Below are 21,639 nucleotides of genomic sequence, written 5' to 3'. Positions count from 1 at the left end.
AGAATTTTTCATTGCCTTAGCTCCAAATATTATTATCACCAACTGTCTCTGACTGTGATATACATTTTTAAGCCAATATACATTTTACCTCAAATATGTTCCATTTGTGTCAAATGTATTACATGTAATGAAAATAATCTGAAGTTTTGATTTTAGAAACCACAGACCAATGCTTCCCTAGAAACAATTTTAGTAAGCTGCTGATTTACGCAAAACTGTGGAACATCTACTAAAGGGAAGAACAAAAATAGAGAAGTGAAAATAGGGGTTAATAACTGTGTATCTTTGCAGAGAGTAGAAAGTTGTAACGTTTAAATATTGTATATAAAACATATACATACTTAAATATGTCTATGTACAGAATTGCTAAGTTTGCTTTAAATATTTATGATCACTCACCCTATTTTGCACTTTGCAGAAATAAACCCCACACTATCAAAAACTTTAATGGCAGCTTGTTCTAAATTTGAAGAGCCATTTCACCCCTGCTAACAGGGAAAGCATTCTGTGAATGTCTACTTTGGCTTCCAACTGCTTCACACTATGTTTCAGTATCTCCAAGATCATTCCTTTCTCGATCACATTTAGCATCCCTTTATCTCTCCTTTCACTCCAATTTGGATGCTAAAATCCAATATATATAAAAAACCTCAAAGCTCCACAGGTGTAGACAAGTGTGTACATTTTACAGATGGGTGGTTTTGTCTAAACTGGCAACTTAAGTAAAGGACTTTGAAAAGAATCTAAAGCTCCAATTCCAATGCAACATTTAAATTCAGTTACAGTAATATATGCCTTATAGAACAGAAATATTCTTTTTATAAAGGTTCTGATGCATACAAGGCAGGGTTACTCTGCTTAATAAGAAGTCAAAATGGGAAGGGGGGGAAAAAAAGCTGAAAACTTACATTACAGGATGCAACAACTGAAATGTGCATCTCCCCCTCAGGCCCTGAGCCAGAGTGGCTGCCAAACCTGAGCCTAAGAGACTCCACCCTCTTCTGCAGGACCAGTTCAGAAATTCCTGACACTTACAGGGACTAGTCACTCAGAGTAACCTGGCAGGAATAAAGAAATAATCAACAAATTGTTCCCATCTCTTGGCCACTGAATGCCACTAACTCAGAAAGGTGTTTCCAGCCCCTTCTAAAGGTGCCCTGAGCAGCTCCCTGGCTGCCTTTCGGGGAGTTACCAAACAGCCTGGGGATTTGAGAGCTTTCCACAATTTAACACTAATGAGGCAACAAATGCCTTATAATCCTAAGTATTTCATTAAAAAGTGATTTGGGAAACCTGCAGAAGTGACTTTTTACCCTTTGTTTCCCCTTATTCCCTCTCACCTCTAGGAAAAAGCAGAGTTAATTCCTGCTCCCTCACTGAGATGCTTCCATATTTATCTACAGCAGGAAGGGTGGCACTTCCTGCACACCCTGGGATTCGAGCAAAGGTTGGATGTATGTGACCACAAACCCTCACGCAGATCATTTCACTCTGTATCAGTCTAAATGTGGTTTTTAAGCTATCTTGCTATTTAGCCCAGTTACTTACCTATTTCTCTGTTCTACCTAGGCAGAAATACTTTGCCACAGCACTGAACCCAATTCTTCTAGTAAAACAAGAGCAGTCTTTTGAAAATAAAACATACAATTATTATTACCCCTCAAGGCTTCAACTTTACTGTGAGTGAGCCAAAATTAGTGCCTACACAGAGGTTCAACCCAGCCAAGTGCTGTGTGTGCTGGCCCAGCTCATCACAGCACTTCATCCAAGCACTTTCCAGGGAAACCACAAGGATGTCCCATGCACATGGGAGTTAGTGACACATCAGATTTTTAAATAAGGTGCTGAAATTTGAGTGAGAGCCAAAGAGCTCCAATACATTGCAGAATCAATCGCAGAATAGTTTGAGAGCCGAAGAGAACTATGCCACATGCAAATTACCCTATAACCTAATGCTCCCTGTCCCCTGAGTGACAAAGGTAAGGCAGCCATGCCAGGCTAAAAAAGTTATGACAGCAGGTAAACCCATGACAACATCCTGGATGAGCAGAGCAGGACCAGGGGAGGTCCAGAGGGATTGAGGGAAGGCTTGCATGAAGAGATTAAAGGAAGGACAAAAATTAAGAACACCAGGGAAAGAGACACAGGAAGGTTCAGAGGAAGGGCTATTGAGGCAAATCCAGAGCCCAGAGAAGAGCAGGCTAAAATTCAGACAGCAGCTACACCTGCACCTGGGACAGTAGGATATTCACTTTGTATTTGATCATTCCTCCTCTCCAGGCACAAAGGGATCCTGAAAGGAGAGAGAACTAAAAGCAGACAAGGGGAGGGTTTGAGGAATGTCTCTGAAGACAGCAAAATTCAGGTGGCCACAGGCAGAGTGCCCAGCTGAGGGAGACGTGGAGATGGCAGGATTGGAGAACAAACCTGCAGTAAGGAAATGTGCTTGGTCAGGAGACTTCCTCCCGAGACTCTCCACGGAGGAAGAGTAGGAGTAAAGGAAGCAGAGGCTGGAGTGGGAAATGGGGCCTTGGAGAGGAAAGCTGTAGGCGGGAGGGAAGAGGATGGACACCGTGACGCAGAAGGGCAGAGGGTGAGAGCCATGAGTGGCAGGGACAAGGCTACAAAAGAAACTGCTGTGAAAGCTGCCCAGCTGAGCAGCTCAAATGCATTATCCCCTCTTGGGAGGAACAGGAGAGAAAACAACTAAGGTCATGCCCAGCTTATTACAAATGCTGGGCACATGTGGTGATCTGCACTGTCCCTACACCTGGAAAGGGGACAAGCTGCATTAATCTGATTTTACTTGAAAGTCCATTCAATCTGAATTTCTGCCAAGTTCAGGAAGTTTCCAGGGCTGAGACTTCAGGCCCAGCCCATTTTCACAAATTGCAACAAAAAGAAAACAAAATATGGCTGCTTAGACAAAAGCACTTCCAAGGAAATACCGATTTGTGGCTTATCTGTTTAGCTAGTCAACACAAAGCTAAGCCGACAGAAACAGCTTTGAAGAAAGCAGATTTCCTTATAACTGCCACAAGACAAACTCATTCCAAACTCCAAACTCACTGGAGCACAAGCTCCCCTGATTTCTCTCTCCCAGCAGCCTTACCTCCTCCTCCAGTTTCACCACCTTGGCCTGAGCATTGTTCAGGGCCTGGTCTCGGATCTCGATGTGTCTCCGCTGGTCCTCGTTGGTGGAGCGTGCAGCAGCCAGCTCTATTTCCAGTTTCTCTTTTTCCCTCTGGGTTTCCTTGTCTGTGGATAACAAAGGGATAGTTATCAATGCACAGCATCTGTCTCTGCCCAGTTTTCAGAAGCCTTTCAGTCCAGAGGTGAAGGAAAGATTGTACTGGGACATCTCACAAGAGAGAGAATGCAAACCTAGTGCTGAGAGGGAAAATAAAAGGACATAGCTTTCAAGGAAGAGAAGGACCTGTAACCCTGAAAAACAAGTATGGCACCTTCAAGCAACAATGTGCCACAGAGATAGTGAGAAGGAACAGAAGGTGCATCACTCAGTACAGTTACTCAGGTAATTTGCTGTGATTATGCAGATGGTTAGTGAAACTTGGCACCTCTTCACCTCTGAGCTTTCAGTGGTGGAAAACAAACTGAGTAATTTTAGTATCTCAGGCTGGGGACAGAGATGGCAGACTTGTGTGCCTGAAAAACTTGTGTTCCTTTTCTCCATACTGACCCTCCAAACTGGAAGGCTGTTCTGTCCCTTCTCAGAGGATCCCCTAGCAACACCTTGGAGTAAAAGAGGAGTCAGAAAACAAGTGAGCAATGAGAATTCCTCAGTCTTCCTCTACTGCCCTTAACAATGACCCCCTGGGCCAGAAGTGAGGCACACACATCTGTTCTGGCATTGCTCAGAGCAGACCTGCCACCCAAACACAGCAGCTCATCCTTCTCTGCTGCTCTCCAGGAAGAGCTGGACTGTGTTGGAGCAGCAATGCTGAGCGTTGCAGGAACAGGGCACTGCCTTCATGACAAAATAGATAGGATAAAAATAATTGGAGACTGGAGAAATTATCAGCAGGGGTGTAAGGCAAAGCCACAACACAGAACTGATGTCCTCGGCAAATGTTGCCATTCCCAGCTCAAGCCAACCAGCTCCAAAGATAACATTAACCCACTTGCTGGATACACAACCACAGAATACTCCCTGGAGTGATCTACACCCAGCACTGATGACACCAGAGAAACTGCATTCCAGAAACCAATATCCCACGACAAAGGAATGAAGACAAGGAGTGGAAGGCTTGAAAAACAGGAACTAGGTGCTGGGTGTTAGGACAGACTGCATATGGAGTACACAGGCCCATTTGTGCAAGCATGTGCATAACTATATTTACAGGACCACAATTACTCCCTTTCTACTGCCAGCAAAAAGCCAGGAGCAAAGCTTTAGCAACACAGAGTAGCTAAAGATTCCCTTCTGCCAGGGAATCAACACAGCCCACACACAAGTTGCAAAACAAACCTGTCCACCAACAGCACCCAGAGCTTTGCAGAGCAAAACCTGAGTGCAGCTCAGAGCCAGCTTAGGACATAAGACACAAGCACAAATGTCATCACCTGCTTATTTTTATTCCCCATCTTTTCCCAGCATTTCTCCTCCACCCAGGAATGAGTTGCTGCCAGTGTGAGCACACTGTACTGCAGAGACTGAGCTGCAATGAGACAGGGTGGCATTATGCCAGCAGGTATCAGTCAGTGCCACCAGGCTGTTTGCTGATCTGGAAATGCTTGCAGAGAGGCTTTTGGAGGTTTTGTTGCAGACTTTTCTCCAAATGAGAATTGCTTCACTTGACAAGTGCTGCAGCACCCCTAGAAATGCTGGGACCAATGAAATATAGCACTGTGGCTACTATGTTCATCCAAAAGGAGAGGCCTCACAGCTGTACCTTCCCACCTCTCTGGGTGCACCTATGAACCTCAGTGTCCACCCAACAGAAGGAGAGACTAAACTCCCAGACTCTCCACAACTGCCAGGAGCTTGGAATTCATTCCCTGACAGCCGTTTGCTTGCAATGCAAACCACAAGGAATAAGCTAAAGATGACACAAGAGAGGGACACCAGCATTTGTCAGAGTACCTGCAGTGTCTATTACACCAGAGAAAAAACTCTGTTTTGCAATTTTATTGCTCTACCTTTTTATGTAACAATTGGAGAAAAGTGAGCATTGTCAGAAGGGTGGAGTACACTGTGGGATGAGAGAAAAGCTGGCCTGGTGCCGTCGGCCTCAAGACATTTCAGAACAAAGGAAAAGCAGCATTTCACACCCGTCATTTTGGTTTGCCTTGTGATAAATCCACTGCTGTGGACAGAATTCCTGACCCTCACCCAGCCCAGCAGACTGCAGGAGTGTTCATCCTCTTTATTTTTGCTGAACAGGATAGGGCAGTGGTAAATTAAACAGGAAGGAGATAGGAGACCTAGCAGGCTCCTCTCCCACAGGCCTTAACTCATGACAGGACTCCTGTCAGCCTGGGAAGGTTTAATCTCAAAGCTTTCAAGGAATAAAATAGGTGGATAAAATATCATGTAAATTATGGAGCAAACACTAATTTTATGGTTTAACTGCACATTACCTCTGCTCCAAAATCTCTAAGAAATCCCACCAGATGGACTTTACATACTGACAGAAGAGGAATTCTTGAATCCCTCCTCCTTTCTCCACTGCTAGTTTTGAACTGCCACTGCCCTAATTTCAGTCCCAATAATTAACCTGCTGCACGGTCCTCCTTCCCAGGGTGACTGGAGCTTTCCTTTGCCCTGTAATGGCTGTGGAACTCACTTTGTGCAAAGAGCTGAGAGATGGTTTTCCGATTGTCTTCAGAGCCCTCAAACTCCTTCTCTGCAAGCTGCTTGTTGGCTGTCTCCATCCGTTCTGCAAAAAAAAATTCAATAAAAGCAAACGAAATAATCAAAAACTTTCAAGCATTAAGTTACATCTGCTCAGGGCCTTCCTGATGCTGGGGGAATGGATCTCTTAATTCTACATCCTATCAGAAGTTGGCCCTCGCTTTTCAAATGTTTCTAATTATGTCCTTAAGGAAATGCTCTCAATGAGACAAAACAGGTTAAAGTTCCAAAGAAATTATTTTAAACATTCGTAACAGAGCAATTGGTTTCTTCCATTTACAACTTCATTTTTTCCACACAAATCTCACCATGCAATTAAAAGATTCCCTTATAATTCTCCATTAAATCTTAGCAGAAGATTAAATCACTGTTGTCAAATTACCTGGCTTGAGGGAATAGTGTAAAACCCTAAAAGCAGCTTAACAGCTCTGCTGCTTCATGTGGCTAGAAATTTGTATCAGTCCATGAAAATTAGAATGAAATGTTTATACTGGGTTTTATTATGAATAAGATTATTTAATGCAGGCCTTTGTGTACTGGGAAATGCATGGCTTTACTTCCTGGATGCAGAACAATTTCTGGGCATCTTAGTAAGAGACATGAGGCAGTGAGAGCTGATGATGTGCAGGACAATAAGAAGGCTTTCCTAAAAAAATTAACTTGCAGTTTAAAAAACTGTTTGTGCACCTTCAAAAATCTCAAATTGCAGATGTTTTTCACTTTTCAAGCTAATGCTTAAACTTTTACCCCTGGTAAGGTCAAATACCACTCAGCACCATTGTGCTGCCAGCCTTGGTGCTGCCTCAGCCTCTTGGCAAAAACCAGACACTAATAACATCTCACACTGGAAAAGGAAGGCAGATCCAAAAAACCAGATGCCTACATTGATAAGGAATGACAAGACCTTCAGGAAGAACAGACACTCTGCAGTTTGTATGTCAGTGCAAAAGGGTCACTGGACAGGAAATAAAGTGAACGTGCCTGGTGTGGGATTAGGCAGTCAGCAAAACCTCTTTCCATTTGTGTAAACTGAACAAATTGTACAAATTGTCTCTAGGATATAAGACATGAGAGAATTCCAGGCTTGCATCTGGTTTATGGCATTTGGCTTATCACATGTTTCTTGTCAATGAGAAACAGGCTGAAAATGAAAAACTACAGTCCTCTCCTAAACCTGTCTTTTCCATTCTCCCAGCAAGTGCTTAAAATCTCTGACTACTGAATACACCTGAGTATCCCATTGTATTCCAGTTGTGTCAGACACTGATTTCTGCAGCAAAACTCTGTCCTGCCAAGGAAGCATAACAATAAAAAAACCCAGCATTAAAGAACAGAAGGTTTACTTCATTTACCTCTCAGATCCCTGTTGAAATCATGAAGCCTACGAATTTCTCCTTCCAGTTTGTTTCTCATGGCCTTTTCCAGGGCATCCCGCTTAGAGGATGATTTCTCCAGGTTTTTGTATGCCTCTGAAACTTGCTGAATTTCTGTTTCCAGCTGCAGCGGAAAGTGAAAACAGGCACTTACTATTTTATCACTAACAAATTTCATTCAGTCTCAGACAGGAGATTACATTCTCTCAAGTGTTCTTTATTGAGGGAAACCTACACTTAGACACTAAGTAAAAGAAAGTCTCAGGTCTGTGATGAATCCCTCTATAAAAGGGTATCAGTGGCTGAATAATTTTGCAATAAAATATGCTTTATCCTTCCTTTTAGCCTTCAGCATAAAGCTTCTCTGATCATCCAGAGCAGGAGATTCACTCCTAACTCTCCCTACTGGGCATGGTTTGCTATGGAAGTGTGGATCCACACAACAGCAAACCCCACCAGCACTGTCTACAGCAAGTGATCAACAGGGAGGTGGAGGGAAGTACATTTGTGTCCTTCTGTCACTATCAGGAAGCTGTCAAAAAATTCTCCAAAGTATTTCCTGGCCAGCAACCTTCCAAAAAAATACAAAGTGAACATATGTCCCTGGTTAGAGGTAACACAGAGAATGAGTGTGGAAAGCCACACTGGTCACCTGAACTCAAAGCCATGTTTTAAGCAGTCACACATTTTTCTGGGCCTGGACACTGCTCAGTGCAAAGAGCACAGCAAGGCCCACAAAACCCTAAATTGCCAAGTAGCATCAGCCTTTCCACAGCTGCAAGGCAAAAGCAAAGCTGACCTGCCGTACAGCTTTAAACCACTGGTCATCAAGAAGTTATTTCTGTGAGGCAGCATGAAAATACCTCCACATATGCACATTAACGATGGGTCTCGCTGGGGCTTTTTCTTTTAAATGTTTTGGCATCATCTACTATGCTTGTTCCATAAAGCCAAAGGTGGCAGATAGCTGTGTCCAAATCAAGGTATTTTCATGGAAAATGTGTGGTGTTGAGAGAGGGACAAAAGGAGTGCTAGTCCCAGTCCTGCAGTCCAAATGTCTTTAGTGTAGCCATAGCAGCACTACTTGCCTTGCACACTGTACTGCCAACCAGTTTTGTAGCAAAGTCCCCTGTGCCTCCTTGAGTGGCTGTGGTCTGGTGCCATCCCAAACAGGCCCTTCCTGCAGCCTCTGCAGTCTCTTAGGGAAAATGAAACCTGCTGCTGTCCTGGGCAAGCTTTAACTTAACCAAGCAAGCCAAGCAGTCAGCCTCTTCAGCAGCTCAGGATGTGCTTTTGAGCATGGTCAATGAACTGTTAGCAGAAAATTGAAGGCTTTGATTGCATCTTCTGCCAAAGTTAAGCTGCTGCCCAAAGGGACAGGACACAAACTAATCAATCTGCATACAAAAGACTCTAAAGTACATAATCAATCCCTTCAGCAAGGAATCCAACAGTTGCAGATTAAATGATTCAATTATGGACTAGACCAGAGACAGAGAAGTGCCTGAATTCCAAAACCACCCACCTTCTGCAGCCGGGCCACTTTCTCATAGCACCCATCCAGCTCCTGCCGTAGGGACCGGTTCTCCTCCGACAGGATTTCCACCATCTGCTGGGCCCTGGAGACGATGGCAAAAGGATCTACTTGCATCTGCTGGTAGGGGGAAGGGATCTGCTGGGCCCGGGGCATCACGGAGTAGGAGTCGCCTTGCTGCTGCTGCGGGCCTAGGAAGGGCTGGCATAGTCGGTACAGATCTCCCTGATGGACTGGGTTGGACAAGAAAGGCTGCTGGGTCCGGGGCAGAATGCCAGGATCTGCCTGGCTGGGAGTCAGAGGTTGCTGCTGCTGGGAAGGGGACAGCCTGGAGGGTGGCGGAGACTGGAGCAAAGTCAAAGATCCCAGGGATGTCAAGGAAGAAGTTGGGCTGTGGTGGTGAGGTGGTCTCTGTTGTAACTGCAGCTGCACATCTGGGTTCTGCCTGGAAAACAGAGCAGAGGCTCCATCAGTCATGCAGAGGAAGGTGCACAAAGCCAGGGACAAGGTGGGTAGCTCCCATGCACAGGTCTTCCCACACAAAAGCCTCAAGTGAGGCTTTCTTCAATTTTATAAGTCAGCTTTTAAAAAGCGTTTCAAAATCAAATCTTTACCAGAAAATATATTCTAAGGGCACAAAGGTATTTCCTCTTGAGATTGCTTTTTACAGAAACACTAAGAGAAAGTCCATCAACAACTACTGGTCAACATTATTTTCATAAGTTTTCGCCACACTTTGTGGATGAAGCTGCTCAACTAAGGACCTATTAGGCATTTTTGTTCTGGCCTTAAATGTGCCATCTGTCATTGAGAAAACAATGAATTTTTTTCTGTAAGCCAGGATACAGAATTAAAAGCATTGGCTAAGCTTGATGCTAGTATTCCAACACCACTGGTCTGAGCTTTCTGAAATATCAACCTACAAGCTGCAGCCTGGTTAAATGAGACAATTAAAGGATCTGAAAACCAACCTAAGAATCAGAAGCAGCATTTTCATTCCAACCTGCCGTGTCCTATGCAGTAGGTGTGTTTACTGCTCCTAACAATAACCTCTGCAGGCTATCAAAGACACATCCAACAATCTATAACATGCCTGAGTCCATCACAGAACTATCTCCATGCTACACCCTCTCACATTTCCCAGGCTCTGGAGATCCCCAGCTCAACTCCTGCTGCATTAGCCAAGTAAGAAATCTCTCTGAGAAGACTGCATGGATTTATCATGCTTGGATGACCTCAGGAGGCAGTATTTGCCTTCTCCTCCAAAAACATTCAACCTTTCACTTCTCTTGATGCTCTTTATCATAACAGTTGAAGTCCCTCCCTTTCCACAATGCAGCCAGTCTCTTCTTGAGCAAGGAGCTCAGCCCAGAGCAGACCCAGCCTGGCAGCTCAGCATGTCCTGAAACACTCCTGCTGCTCTGACAGAATTTCCCACCCTTTGGGACACAGTTCAACCCTGCAGCTGGAAAAGCACACAGTGTTGTTCCACCTGGCCAGAGCTGCTACAGAACACCCTCTTGGCTGCCTGTGCTCCCAGAAGGGACCCTGGACTCCTGCCCTGCAGAGCATGGACAAGACAGCTCACAGCATTCCCAGAAGCCTTGGGGGAACTGACAACAGCAAGTAGGAAGCTGGAATGGGAACTAAAGGGTTACACAACCAGCTTCTCAGCCCAAGCACAAAAACTCAGTATCATCCTTCCTGTTCTCTGCAGAAAGAAGGAATCACTCCTCATACCCATCACTCTCATCTGGGCATTACTCACATCTGGCAGCAGCGCAGGGAGTTCAGCAGTTCTCAGCCCAGCACGGGGTTCACTGTTCCAGCATCATGCCCCTCATGTCTCATTGCCCTGCTTCCCAGCAGAGAAAAAGCACAGAAAGCTCCACATTCCTTAATGGGGAAACAAATCTAGCCTTTGTTAACTAAGAAAAAACAAAGAATCACTGCTCTAGCTACTGCTTCCCTCTTTCTCACATTCAGGTGCCTGTGGTCCCTGCCAGCAGCATCATTTCAGGAGCTGTATTTCCCCAGAAATGATCATTTGCGGCAGGAGGATTTCAGGGGTCATGCAGAAGAGAGTTGTGCAATTAATTTCCTCAGGAATGTTCGGTTCAGTAGCAGCAATTTGGTTCTTCCCCTCCCAGGGGGGCAGCTCTACTTATTGTTGCATTGATTTCATTAACTTTATTTGCCAGTTCTCATAATGAAGAATGAGGCAAAAAGCATCACAGGCCATGCCAAGGTCACCTGCTTTGTCTCAGGTGGTCTCCAGCTCCTTTCTTAACTTGTTGTGTGCAGAGTTAAAGCTTTGCATCCTCAAAATATTCATCTCCTGGAGTTCATTCTTTACCTTTCACCACAGCTCTGCTTTGATGCTATAATCAATTAGGGAATAACCTTGCTGTGACATTTAATCTGTGATGACCTACAGAGTCAGATCAAAAGAAATATGTTGCCAGTCTGCCTCATGGATGCAAAAAATCAATTTTCAACCGACAGAATATTCTCTTCCAGCCTGAAAACAACCTGGAGCAGCTACTCAGGGAGACTGGTCTCAGTGAGTTAATCTTATAACCCTAATGAGGACGATTTAGATGCCAATGTTAACAATTTGAGCTATTTGACTAAAAACATCTTGTTATTCTGTCACCAGAGACCCAGTGGCAGAACTCTTACATTCTGAGCACCAATGAAAGGAACAAAATGATGGCCAAAGAAACACAACAGCAGCACTTAAATTCTGAAGGGACAGTTGAACTGCCATGCCTTGTAATGATCCCTTTTTCAAAAACGTTTTGTAAAGAACAACTCTAGGAAATGATGGCTGAGTATTTCTAAACAGGATACATTTCCAAGAATTCCAGCATTTTGGCACACACATCCAAAGCCTCTCATAATCTTGAAATTATACCAAACTTGTGGACTCAAGATAAAACATGAGAGCTTGGAGCCTCTATTTCTGTGACATTGCCAACAGCATTAGGGCTTCCAAAATGTCACACATGCATTTATATTCCCAGCAGAACTAGACAGCACAGCTGGGTTAATGCAACCTACCTTAAAAAAAAAATTTTAAAAATTTAAAATTCTAGTAACCTCACAGTAACACAAAACCTTTTAAGATTTTGCATGCAAACTTTTACATACACATTCAAAGAACATTTTTGCATCCCCACTATTTACAATTTTGCTTGCAAAATATTTACAAACATTTTGTGGGTACAAAATACCTGGTTCTGGGATTTCTTCATATTAACTTAAAAATTGAAGAATTTATTTCTCTGGTAAAGCAATTTTGGGCTGAGAGAGTCAGAAAGGTGAACAAACACAATTTAGATTTTTCAAGATTTTTAAGCCAGACTGCAAAATTTTAAGGTAAAAATGACTATTGGTGTCACCTAACAGTGTTGCTGATAAAATGCTAGTAGAAAATTCCCTCCACAAGAGAATGAGTCCTCGGGTAACCTTGCAATAGTAATCAAAATTTTATCTGAACCAACCACTTCAAAAAATACATAGACTCTCAAAACACGTGGAAAACAAAATTACACAACCTCCTTCCATTTGCCTCAGTGCCACAGAGACCTGAATAAACCAAACGCAGGGAAAAAAAACCCTCAGAGCAATTATCCCCACAAGTGTTTGGGTTTGAAAGCATAACTTTAAGGGCCACTTCTCTGTGCACCACGCAGGAATCTCTGCTCCCCTGACAGCCCCTGGCATGGATTGGAGGAACGCTCCAGGCAGGCCAAGTCCAAACCTGGATTTATGGCTCTGCAGCTACAGGGGTCACCTCTGCAGCTACAAGGGTCACCTCAGCTTTTAAGTCAGGAGGACAGAGCCAGGGAGTAAGGGCAGCTCTGCAGGCAGACCCAGCCAGCAGGGCTGCTCAGGCTGCCAGGACAGAGGGTCACACACCAGCTCTGTGGGGAGGGCAGAAGAATGAAGGCATCAGGAAAGGTCTCTGGCTCGTTAAGTCTTTTTTTTTTATGCCTTCCCGACTTCTCCTGCCTGTTTCATGTTCAAGAAGCTCCAGTTCCATTCTCTTCCCCAGCCCTCCTGCACAAAGCAGGAAACGCTGACTGCAGGAGGGAGAAGGCTCCACGCCATTGCACAGCCGAAATCAAACCCAGGCATTTTTGTTCTGCTGCCCAGTCATACCTGATTAGCCCCTACTTTGATGCTGCTCAGGGGAACGCACTGCACAGAGTGATTTACTAATTATGGGACAAATTCTGCAGACCTCCCTCTCAAAAACTTTCTGTGAAGTCAAAGGGATTAATCACCACAGCAGGAGCTCAGGCGCTTGGGCTCCAGACAGAGGATGGCGCTTGCATCAGAGGGACAAGGAGCTCCGTGTGCCCCCAAACCTGCATCAGACAGGAGCTCCGTGTGCCCCCAAACCTGCATCAGACAGGAGCTCCGTGTGCCCCCAGACCCGCATCAGACAGGAGCTCCGTGTGCCCCCAAACCTGCATCAGACAGGAGCTCCGTGTGCCCCCAAACCTGCATCACACAGGAGCTCCGTGTGCCCCCAAACCTGCATCACACAGGAGCTCCGTGTGCCCCCAAACCTGCATCAGACAGGAGCTCCGTGTGCCCCCAAACCTGCATCAGACAGGAGCTCCGTGTGCCCCCAGACCCGCATCAGACAGGAGCTTCGTGTGCCCCCAAACCCGCATCAGACAGGAGCTCCGTGTGCCCCCAAACCTGCATCACACAGGAGCTCCGTGTGCCCCCAAACCTGCATCAGACAGGAGCTCCGTGTGCCCCCAAACCTGCATCGGACAGGAGCTTCCTCTGCTCCCAAACCTGCATCAGACAGGAGCTCCGTGTGCCCCCAAACCTGCATCAGACAGGAGCTCCGTGTGCCCCCAAACCTCCTGCTGCCACTGGAGACCTTGCAGCCCCCAGAACAGAGTCCAAGGCACCATGCTCTGCTCTTAGACCTGGAGGGTTGTTTTCATCACCAATGCTAAAGTGCAGTTGAGGTATTAAGGAGAGAACAGGACTTTGGAGCTCCACATGCAGCCAGCTCTCTTCTAAACTTTCTTTAAAATTTCCAAATAACAGCAGAGATGCCTCCGGCATGCCCGGTATTTACATTAAACCAACATCATTACCAACATACACTGCTCCCAACATTACACCGCCCAGGAGCAGGTGAGGCAAACTGTTTGCAGACTGGTTTAAACTTACCACACAGCCCATTCCTTTCCCAGACTGGGGAGGGTGAAGCATGAGAATGCTGTGAATTCCCCAATGTTTATCTTGCTCAACGAGTTTTATTTAACCGCATCATTAGGTCACCCTCAAATTCCCCCGAACAATGAGGGGAAAAACCCGCAGAAAAGGGTGTGGCCTCGGGAGCAGAGAGAAGGGGCTTTGTTTCCTTGACGCACAGTTCAAAAAATGCACACATTTACCAATCCAAATGAATCCCGATAAACACCGAGCTGCAGCGCAGGAAAACTGGAGACTGCAAAGACACTCCTGGTGTGAGGAAAGGCTCTCCCCGGAGCTGTTTGCCTCTAAAATCCCCACACCATCACCCAGCTGCACCTTTAGCAACACAGAAGGTTTCTTGTCTAAATGAAAGTTTTTCTTAAAGCGTGTGGCAGAAGGAGGGGGATAGAGGACTCTCTCCCTTCCTTTGCTACACTGCTCTCTAATTTATGGATTAGTCTTGCAATTGTTCTATTGCTCCAGCATTTGCTTGCAAAGGAAACCTCTCCTCTGTGCAGCTATTTAGGTTAAAAAGTAACCTCATTAGATTCCCAATGCTTTGAAGACAAATTTCAGTTGCTTCCCCTACTGGAAACCTTGCCAGCTGAACCTTTCTCCTCCCCCTCCTTCCCCCCACCATGTTCTTTCAAAGCAGCCAGGATCCATCCAATACAGACAAAAATCACCCTGTCTAGAGGAGCTGACTGTTGGCGTGTTTTCAAATACCTCTCCCTTAAACAGCAAGCAGGCTATGTCTCACTGCATATAATATTATGAGTATTTCTGATGCAGCAGAACCATCGAGGAGCTGTTTCCCTGTCCTGTGTGCACAGAGGTTTGAGGCCTTTGAATTTTCAAAAACATTTGCAATGAGCTTCTACAATCATTACAACCCCCCAAAACCCTTTACTTCCCCTTTTCCTGGCCTCTTTATTATTTATTTAGCCAGATCAAAGGGCCTTTTCATCAGGCTTGTATGCTGCTGAAGTCATTTCAGATCACAAACAATGGTGGACAAACTCTGAAAATAGCTCCTCATAGGACTAGGAAGGTTTTGTGCAGATTCAAACTCCCTAAAGCTCAGACCCTGCTCCCAAATACTGACCGGTTTCTTCAAGCTCCCCTTGAAACACAGCACAAAATGTGCAAACACAAATGCACAGAGAATCTCCATTTTACCTCCTCCTGTTGCTCCTCTGAATTACTCTTTTAGCTCCAAAATGAAAACAAAATTACTACACCAGATCCCACCTGGTCTCGGGCAGAGATGAGATGGTATGGAAACAGGATAAGTAAAGCAGGGGTTTTAGCCCACCTTAACAAAACTTCATCTTCCCACACGGACATCAGTGTTTGGCTCAAGCCAAATCCAGCTCCTTATCTAGAGGGAACCAGAACAGCCTGAGATTTCAAATGATATAAGAAAAATGAGCAAAAGCTGAACAAGCAAGCCTGGGATGAGGCACAAAGCATACTCCATTTTCCTCTCCTACACGTTAGTCCACTGAAAATAAAACTTTAAAATGCTACAGGAAGATCAGGTGATTTTGCTACTTGCACCATTACTGCTTTTATTCACTTTCTCCTTTCCTGTGTGATACTGTTTTAAGAAAAATCTCCATCTGGCAGATACAATTAAAGAACAGCTTAAACCTTGCAATAAGTAACTGCAAGTTTCTACAATGAATCACACCATAACTTTGGCTTTTGTAGCAATGCTTTTGCGAGACTCTGGAGCCTCAGCATTAAACTTCCCCATACCATAAAATCAAGTTGGCTTGTTTTGGATCTTTTTTTTAAATAGTCAGGCCTCTCTAGTCAGCTACTGAACCAGGTCATTGTCCTTCCAGACAGTCTGCAGCTGAATACAGTATGTCACCTCACATAATGAAGATGGGATCTTTGCTGAAGGAAAATCTGCCTGAGGAGTGAAGGTGATGGACTGAGTGTTATATTGTCTTTCCCTAGGTAGCTGTCACGGGGTTTGTTTCAAGGTCTCGCTTACCTGACTGACCCATACTCAGGGGGATGCTGATACCTCATCATAGGCCCATCAGCTCTTCCCTGCTGGCTCATGCGATGGTCGCTATAGAAATGTCCCGAGTCCTGAGGTTTGCAGTTCATAGCTGGGGTGGACACGTTTTTGTAAGGGTACTCCGGGGGAGGCCCCCGCTGCTCCATCCCTTTCATGCTGGGCTGGGAAGGGGGCTGCACCGAGTTCTTGTAGAACTCATTGGAGCCAGAATTTTTGTAAGGGTCGCTGGACTGCTGAGGGGACAGCGGGGACAGGGGGGAGAGCGGCGCGCTCGTGACGGGCGCGTGGGCCTTGACCCCGCTGGTGGCCAGGGACAGCTGCATCAGCCTCTCGCTCAGGGAGCGCACGTGGCCTTGCTTGAGGTCCTTCAGTCCCTCGTCCTGGTGCACCTTCCCCGGGCTCACCCTCTGCACCGTGGGCCTCCCCTCAGTCCTCATCTTCTGGTTGGTGACGCCCGTGACATAGAAGGCCGCCCCGACGCTGGCGTGCGGCTGGCCCCGGAAATACTGCGACTGCACCTTGGCCTCCTCGTAGGTCGGGAGGTCCTCGGCGGCCTGGAGCCGCGGCGAGAGCTGCTTCTCCATGATGCTGTTGTCCACCTGTATCTCCTGGCCCTGGGGCTCCTGGCGGGCAGCATGAGTCACGAGCTGGTGGTCCTGGGAGCTCAGCCCTTCGTTCTGCGGGGCCGGGCTGCCGGTGCTGCTGAAAGGGGGGGCATTGCCTGTGGCTTGCTGGTGTAAGGCGAGAAGGTTGCGGTTGTCATTGGGGTTCCCGTATCGGAGCTGCTCCTGCAGCAGGCGCTGTAAAACTGTCGTAGCTGCTTGCTCTTCTGAATTCCTCATCTCAAACTGTGGTGCCTTTTGGGTGGAATGTAAAAGCTGCCCTTGACCTAAGGAAAGGAGACACGGTTATTAGCGCCCCGCTAGATCGGGCAAGAGATATTCAAGAGTGATGGCTTGAAATACAGAGAAAAAGCAGGTTAGATTACCAAAGGTTCCCATAACAATGGGGGTCATCAAGGCCCTTGACCTAAGAAGGACTTGCATGCCCGGGGGGCAAAGCCTCAGAAAGGTGATGAAAGGTGACTTGAAAGTTTATAGGCAAATCAATCGACTGCAAGCTGCAGGGATGCATGCCAAATACCTCAGACAGCATCTCAGGAAAAAAGGAGACCTGGAATTCACAGGATGACGGTAAAAACGCCTGAAACCTGTTTGCTTTACACTTAGAGCTACCACCAGTGAAATACACGTCCCATATTTGTAGGCAGACACGGATTAAAGTGTGAAATCAGCAACTCGTCAGTTTTAAGGGCAAGAAAAAACCAAAAGGAGGCCCATTGAGATAGCATATGGTTCAAAAGAAGTAAAGAAATCTATGAGCTTAGATAAAGCAATTCATGAGTACCTAGTTAAGCAGCAGGTTTTCAGAGTTATGAAATGCCCAGAGTGAGATCAGCACCTATTCTCCCTGCTGCAGAAAACCCCAGGCACGGTGCAAGTGAGGATTCAGGAACTTCCTGCTATACAAAGGCAACCAAATCCTCACACATCTAAATATCCTCAGCGGAATGCATGCAAATGCATGGGGAGGAAAAAGAGTTGTCTGATCTAAGGAACAGAAAAAGACCTCGGAGTGGCAGGAAAAAACACTGTGTCCCAATGAGAGAAACACAAAGAGCCAATGTCAGGCACATCCTAAGTACAGATTAAGCCAGTGACCAACAGCAATTACGTTTTGCTCAGTCTCCCAGTGGAGGCAGGAGTGTGTCATGGAAACTCAAGCCCACTGGCCTTGCATGAGCTAAAATATCAAAAATTAATGATACCTTTGAGACATGTGACTGAAAGCAGAGATACTTTTGAGCTAGAGCAGCTCAGAATAAAGAGTAAGCCTCACTCGCTGGCCAAGCTGTGGCTCTGCCCTGATGGCAGAACACATGTTAGTGTTCTAGCATTTCGACACCTTTTTTCTGTATTACACTGTCCCTTTAGCAAAAGGTAACTTGCTCCCAACAGTTTGTTCTGTGGCAGAATCAGGCACCAGGAGGCCTGAAGGGTCTGCTCTGTGCTCCATCTCTACAACCTCCAGTTTGCTACAGGAAGCAAAGCCCTTCAACACAAGGACTCACACTGAGCACACAAAAGCCTTCTGCAAAACTTAATGGAGAGAAAGTTAAAATCCTCATTCCAGGCTGCTCACCACGGCAGGAATTCAGGCCCTGTTAGCTGACCTGGAATGTGACTCCTCTGAAATCCTGTTTGAAGTGGCACATACCTTTGTCCTTCACTTGGAGCTCCCTGGTAAGGAGCAGTTCTGCCACATGGGGGGACACACTCAGCCTTCCTCCTGCAAATCCAAAATCTCCACTCAGAGATGGCTTCAGGCTCCTCTTCAGCAGGCCAGATCACTTGATACTCTCCTCGCTCCCAAAATAATTCTGAGGAAAGCATTAAAAACATCATTTTAATCAGTAGATGAGACCCTAGAAATAATAAACCTTGGCCCATATTTCAGATTTTCCTTTTGTAGCTTCTCATTTTCTCCCAGAGCCTAACAATTTTGATCCCTTTAGGATGAATGAACCCCCATGTCCCCAGCTATCTACTCCAGCTGCTGCTTTAATCATGACCATTTCTGCTCCAAGATTAAATGTTGCCAAGTAATGCTTTGTCTCATCTGTGCCTCCAAGTGAAACAGTGATTAAAACCTGCTAATTCTTTAACTCCATTGTTTTATTTTTCGCTCAGAACGAAAGCTGCAGCACAGATGAGGGTGCCCTGTGCTTATGGCTCCTTGGCCACTGGTGCTGAGCGTTTTGAACTGGATCAGCAGAAATCCTCTGACAGAGGGTGACATGGGGAAATGCTTAACAAACTTCAACACACTGTGCCTCAGAAATGACTGTGAGAATGGTCACTTTCTGAATATTAGCTTTATTTTACAGACTGGGAAAGTCAGGGGAAGAAAAGGACATTGACAGAGTTTATGCCAGAAACACATTGCAGAGCCCAGCTCTAATTCCCAAAACACTCTTCAATTACGTTACTTTTCTCTTTCAGAATATGAAGCAGTGAAGAAACTTTAACCATTGAGGGGAGAAGCAGGAGAATACAGAACCATGTGTATTTAGGCAAGTTACAAGAAGCAGTTACTGAAGGTGTCCTAAAGAAAAAGGCAAGCAATGCAAAAGTTGTGGAATGTATTTGTACATGCAGTGTGTTCATACTTTAAGGAAAGGCAATGAAAACAGAACTAGTGAAACTAAAAGTATTCATTGACATGTATAATTTAACTTAATGTCCTGGAATGTTGCAAAAAATAAAGCAAACAGATGTAGTGAAGGAATTCAGACGTGGATACTTCTGTCTCTGACTTATTACAGCACAAATCCACACCCAACAAAAACTACCTCAGATCTGCAAGTTAAATACTTGAGGTGTCAACAGCAATTTCAAGGCACATGAACAATATCTAAGGAGAGAACAAGGCAGTGTTGTGTGGTGTGGTACTTCAAGATGGTGGTTGAAAAAAACAGCTAATGTCAAATTCTTAACTGGTGACTTAGCTTGAGAGGGATATATTGAAAACAGCTGCCAGCAAAAATGCAGTAAAGAACCTTTAAACCAGGCATTAAAGATAGCAGATAACTAGAGCAATTTCTAGCCTCTTTTCCCAGTGTTGCACAACAGAAGTTAAGGTTTCCTCGTCCCACTCACGCCAGAATCATCAGTGACTCTTCTTTTTTTATTTTTTTTTCAAACCAAGCTGCCCTGAGCAACCCTTTTTATTAGAGCATAAAAAGGCTTTTATTATGCAATATGATGCTGCCTTTCCACCCAAAGATTTCTTTTGTCTCAACTGGAAAAATCTAAGGAGGTGGGGGGGGTGTTTATTTTTTTAATACAAAGATACAACCCAGCCTGAGATTCTGCCTCTTTGCCTTAAAGATTTTTTCCAACAGACAAATTTAATCTGTGCATGTTTAACTCCTTCAAACGCTCCAGGAACCATTTCACATGCAGAGCTTCACTCCTCAGCACTACCAGCTCCTTCTGCTGAGCTGATGGAGGGAGGGCACAATTCACACTGAAAATATTTGCTGGAACTGAATACTACTAATTCTAGTGTGGGTGTAAACTAGAAATCAACCTGGAAATCCAAAGCACAAGGTGGGCTGAGACACAATATGAAGATATTCTGGCCAACACATCTACTTTCTTTAAATACCAATTGGTAGCCTATTTTTTTCCAGTTTTATCCCATTATTTTTAATTAACAAAGAAAATCTTGTGCAGCTAACTTGGGTGGCAGCATTCCTGGAATCTGCTCTCTGAGCAGGCTGGAAACTCCTGGCAGAACCAGTGAGTTAACTTTTCTATTAACCAAACACAAAAATGAACAGTACAATGGGTGCTGAAGCCCATGTGTTATTTATTTATTTGGACACCAAACTCTACTTGTGTCCGGCTCTTCCAGCAATTTCGGTTTGCAGTGTGCCAAAGATGGACATTAGTGAGATGCACTGGAAAAGTCAGGTAGAGCTGGGAGGAAATTAGAAATGCTCTGTAGACATTTTAAACATACATATTTGGGGGTTTAGCCTACATCTATTATGATGGACAGGGCTGAAATCAGACTCCCAACAACTCTGCCAAACTGTATGGATTGGATGGAGCACTCTCTCCATTGCCACAAAGCCAAGAAACACCTTGCTTTTCCAGTGGACAATTCAGGTTTAGATCAAATCTGATCCAAGGAACCACTGTGAGAGTTCCCAGGCTGAACCAATTTTGCAATTTGCTCCCAAGCATCGCAGCTCTATCATCTTACACCTCATTTTAACCTCTGATCTGAAATTACTCCTGGTAACTTGAGGGGAAAAACTCTTGAGGAAACATCAGAATCTAGAACTGGTAGAACTAACACAGGAATTGCAAATAGTGCTTCACCATGCTGAGATCAAGAAGGAGCACCAAAGGGAGCAGTGGAGGTACTATTTAAAGGAAGAAAAGCCTCATGTTTGCAGGGCATTGTGTAAAAACCCAGTAACTGAGGCTTCTGTCTTAAACATCACGTAATTATGCACAGGAACCTTGCCAGTCCCTCGTGAGGATGGAAGATTAATGAAGAATTTAAAATGATAATACTGCCAGGCTGTAGGGAACCAAAGCAGCACATTTCTGTGCAGCATGCAAATATTTTTCAGCATTATAAAAATAAACAAGCTTAGACAAGTGAGCGACTCACCACTGTTTGATGAGTGGCTCTAATGCTATAGCTCAATTAACCTGCATGGAGCAATAATAACCTCACAGGCAAAGAGAAGCATCTTTCTTTAGCTTGTGAAACTAAGAGGAATGCAAGAGTCCCTGTGAGGACAGCCTGTGCATACTTGCCCAGAATTACTGCTTAGCCAAGGAGCTAATTAGCTTACACATCAGGTGGGATGGGAACAGGTTCACCACCTCATCAGGCTGGAGTACAGTTAAGCACTTTCAGTTTTATTCCTAAGTTTTGTGCCACTCACACACAAAACAATCCAGTGACAGAATTCAAACTCCAGCAGCAAATTCTGTGAAGTTGTGTT

At 45.1% G+C, this 21,639-nt stretch overlaps 1 protein-coding gene across 6 annotated transcripts in view; it reads right to left on the bottom strand.

Annotated features, from left to right (window-relative positions):
- Positions 1–21,639, bottom strand: part of AMOT (angiomotin) — a 57,726-nt gene that overhangs the window by 14,135 nt on the left and 21,952 nt on the right. For all 6 annotated transcript variants that reach the window (XR_014852170.1, XM_085060074.1, XM_085060075.1 and 3 more), the window contains exons 2-7: positions 18,327–18,489; positions 16,020–16,938; positions 8,774–9,227; positions 7,228–7,372; positions 5,808–5,900; positions 3,113–3,258 (exon numbers count right to left, since the gene is read on the bottom strand). Coding sequence is in view for 5 of the 6 variants with exons in the window: in XM_085060074.1 (XP_084916200.1) it covers positions 3,113–3,258; positions 5,808–5,900; positions 7,228–7,372; positions 8,774–9,227; positions 16,020–16,891 (1,710 nt within the window). In the remaining variant the exon portion in view is untranslated. The remainder of the gene's footprint in view (positions 1–3,112; positions 3,259–5,807; positions 5,901–7,227; positions 7,373–8,773; positions 9,228–16,019; positions 16,939–18,326; positions 18,490–21,639) is intronic.

This window comes from Lichenostomus cassidix, chromosome 4A (assembly GCF_008360975.1).
Source record: "Lichenostomus cassidix isolate B80296 chromosome 4A, HeHo_3.0, whole genome shotgun sequence".
Taxonomy (NCBI): Eukaryota; Metazoa; Chordata; class Aves; order Passeriformes; family Meliphagidae; genus Lichenostomus; species Lichenostomus cassidix.
The sequence above is the reverse complement of the archived record's forward strand: the minus strand, read 5'-3'. Positions and strand labels throughout refer to the sequence as shown.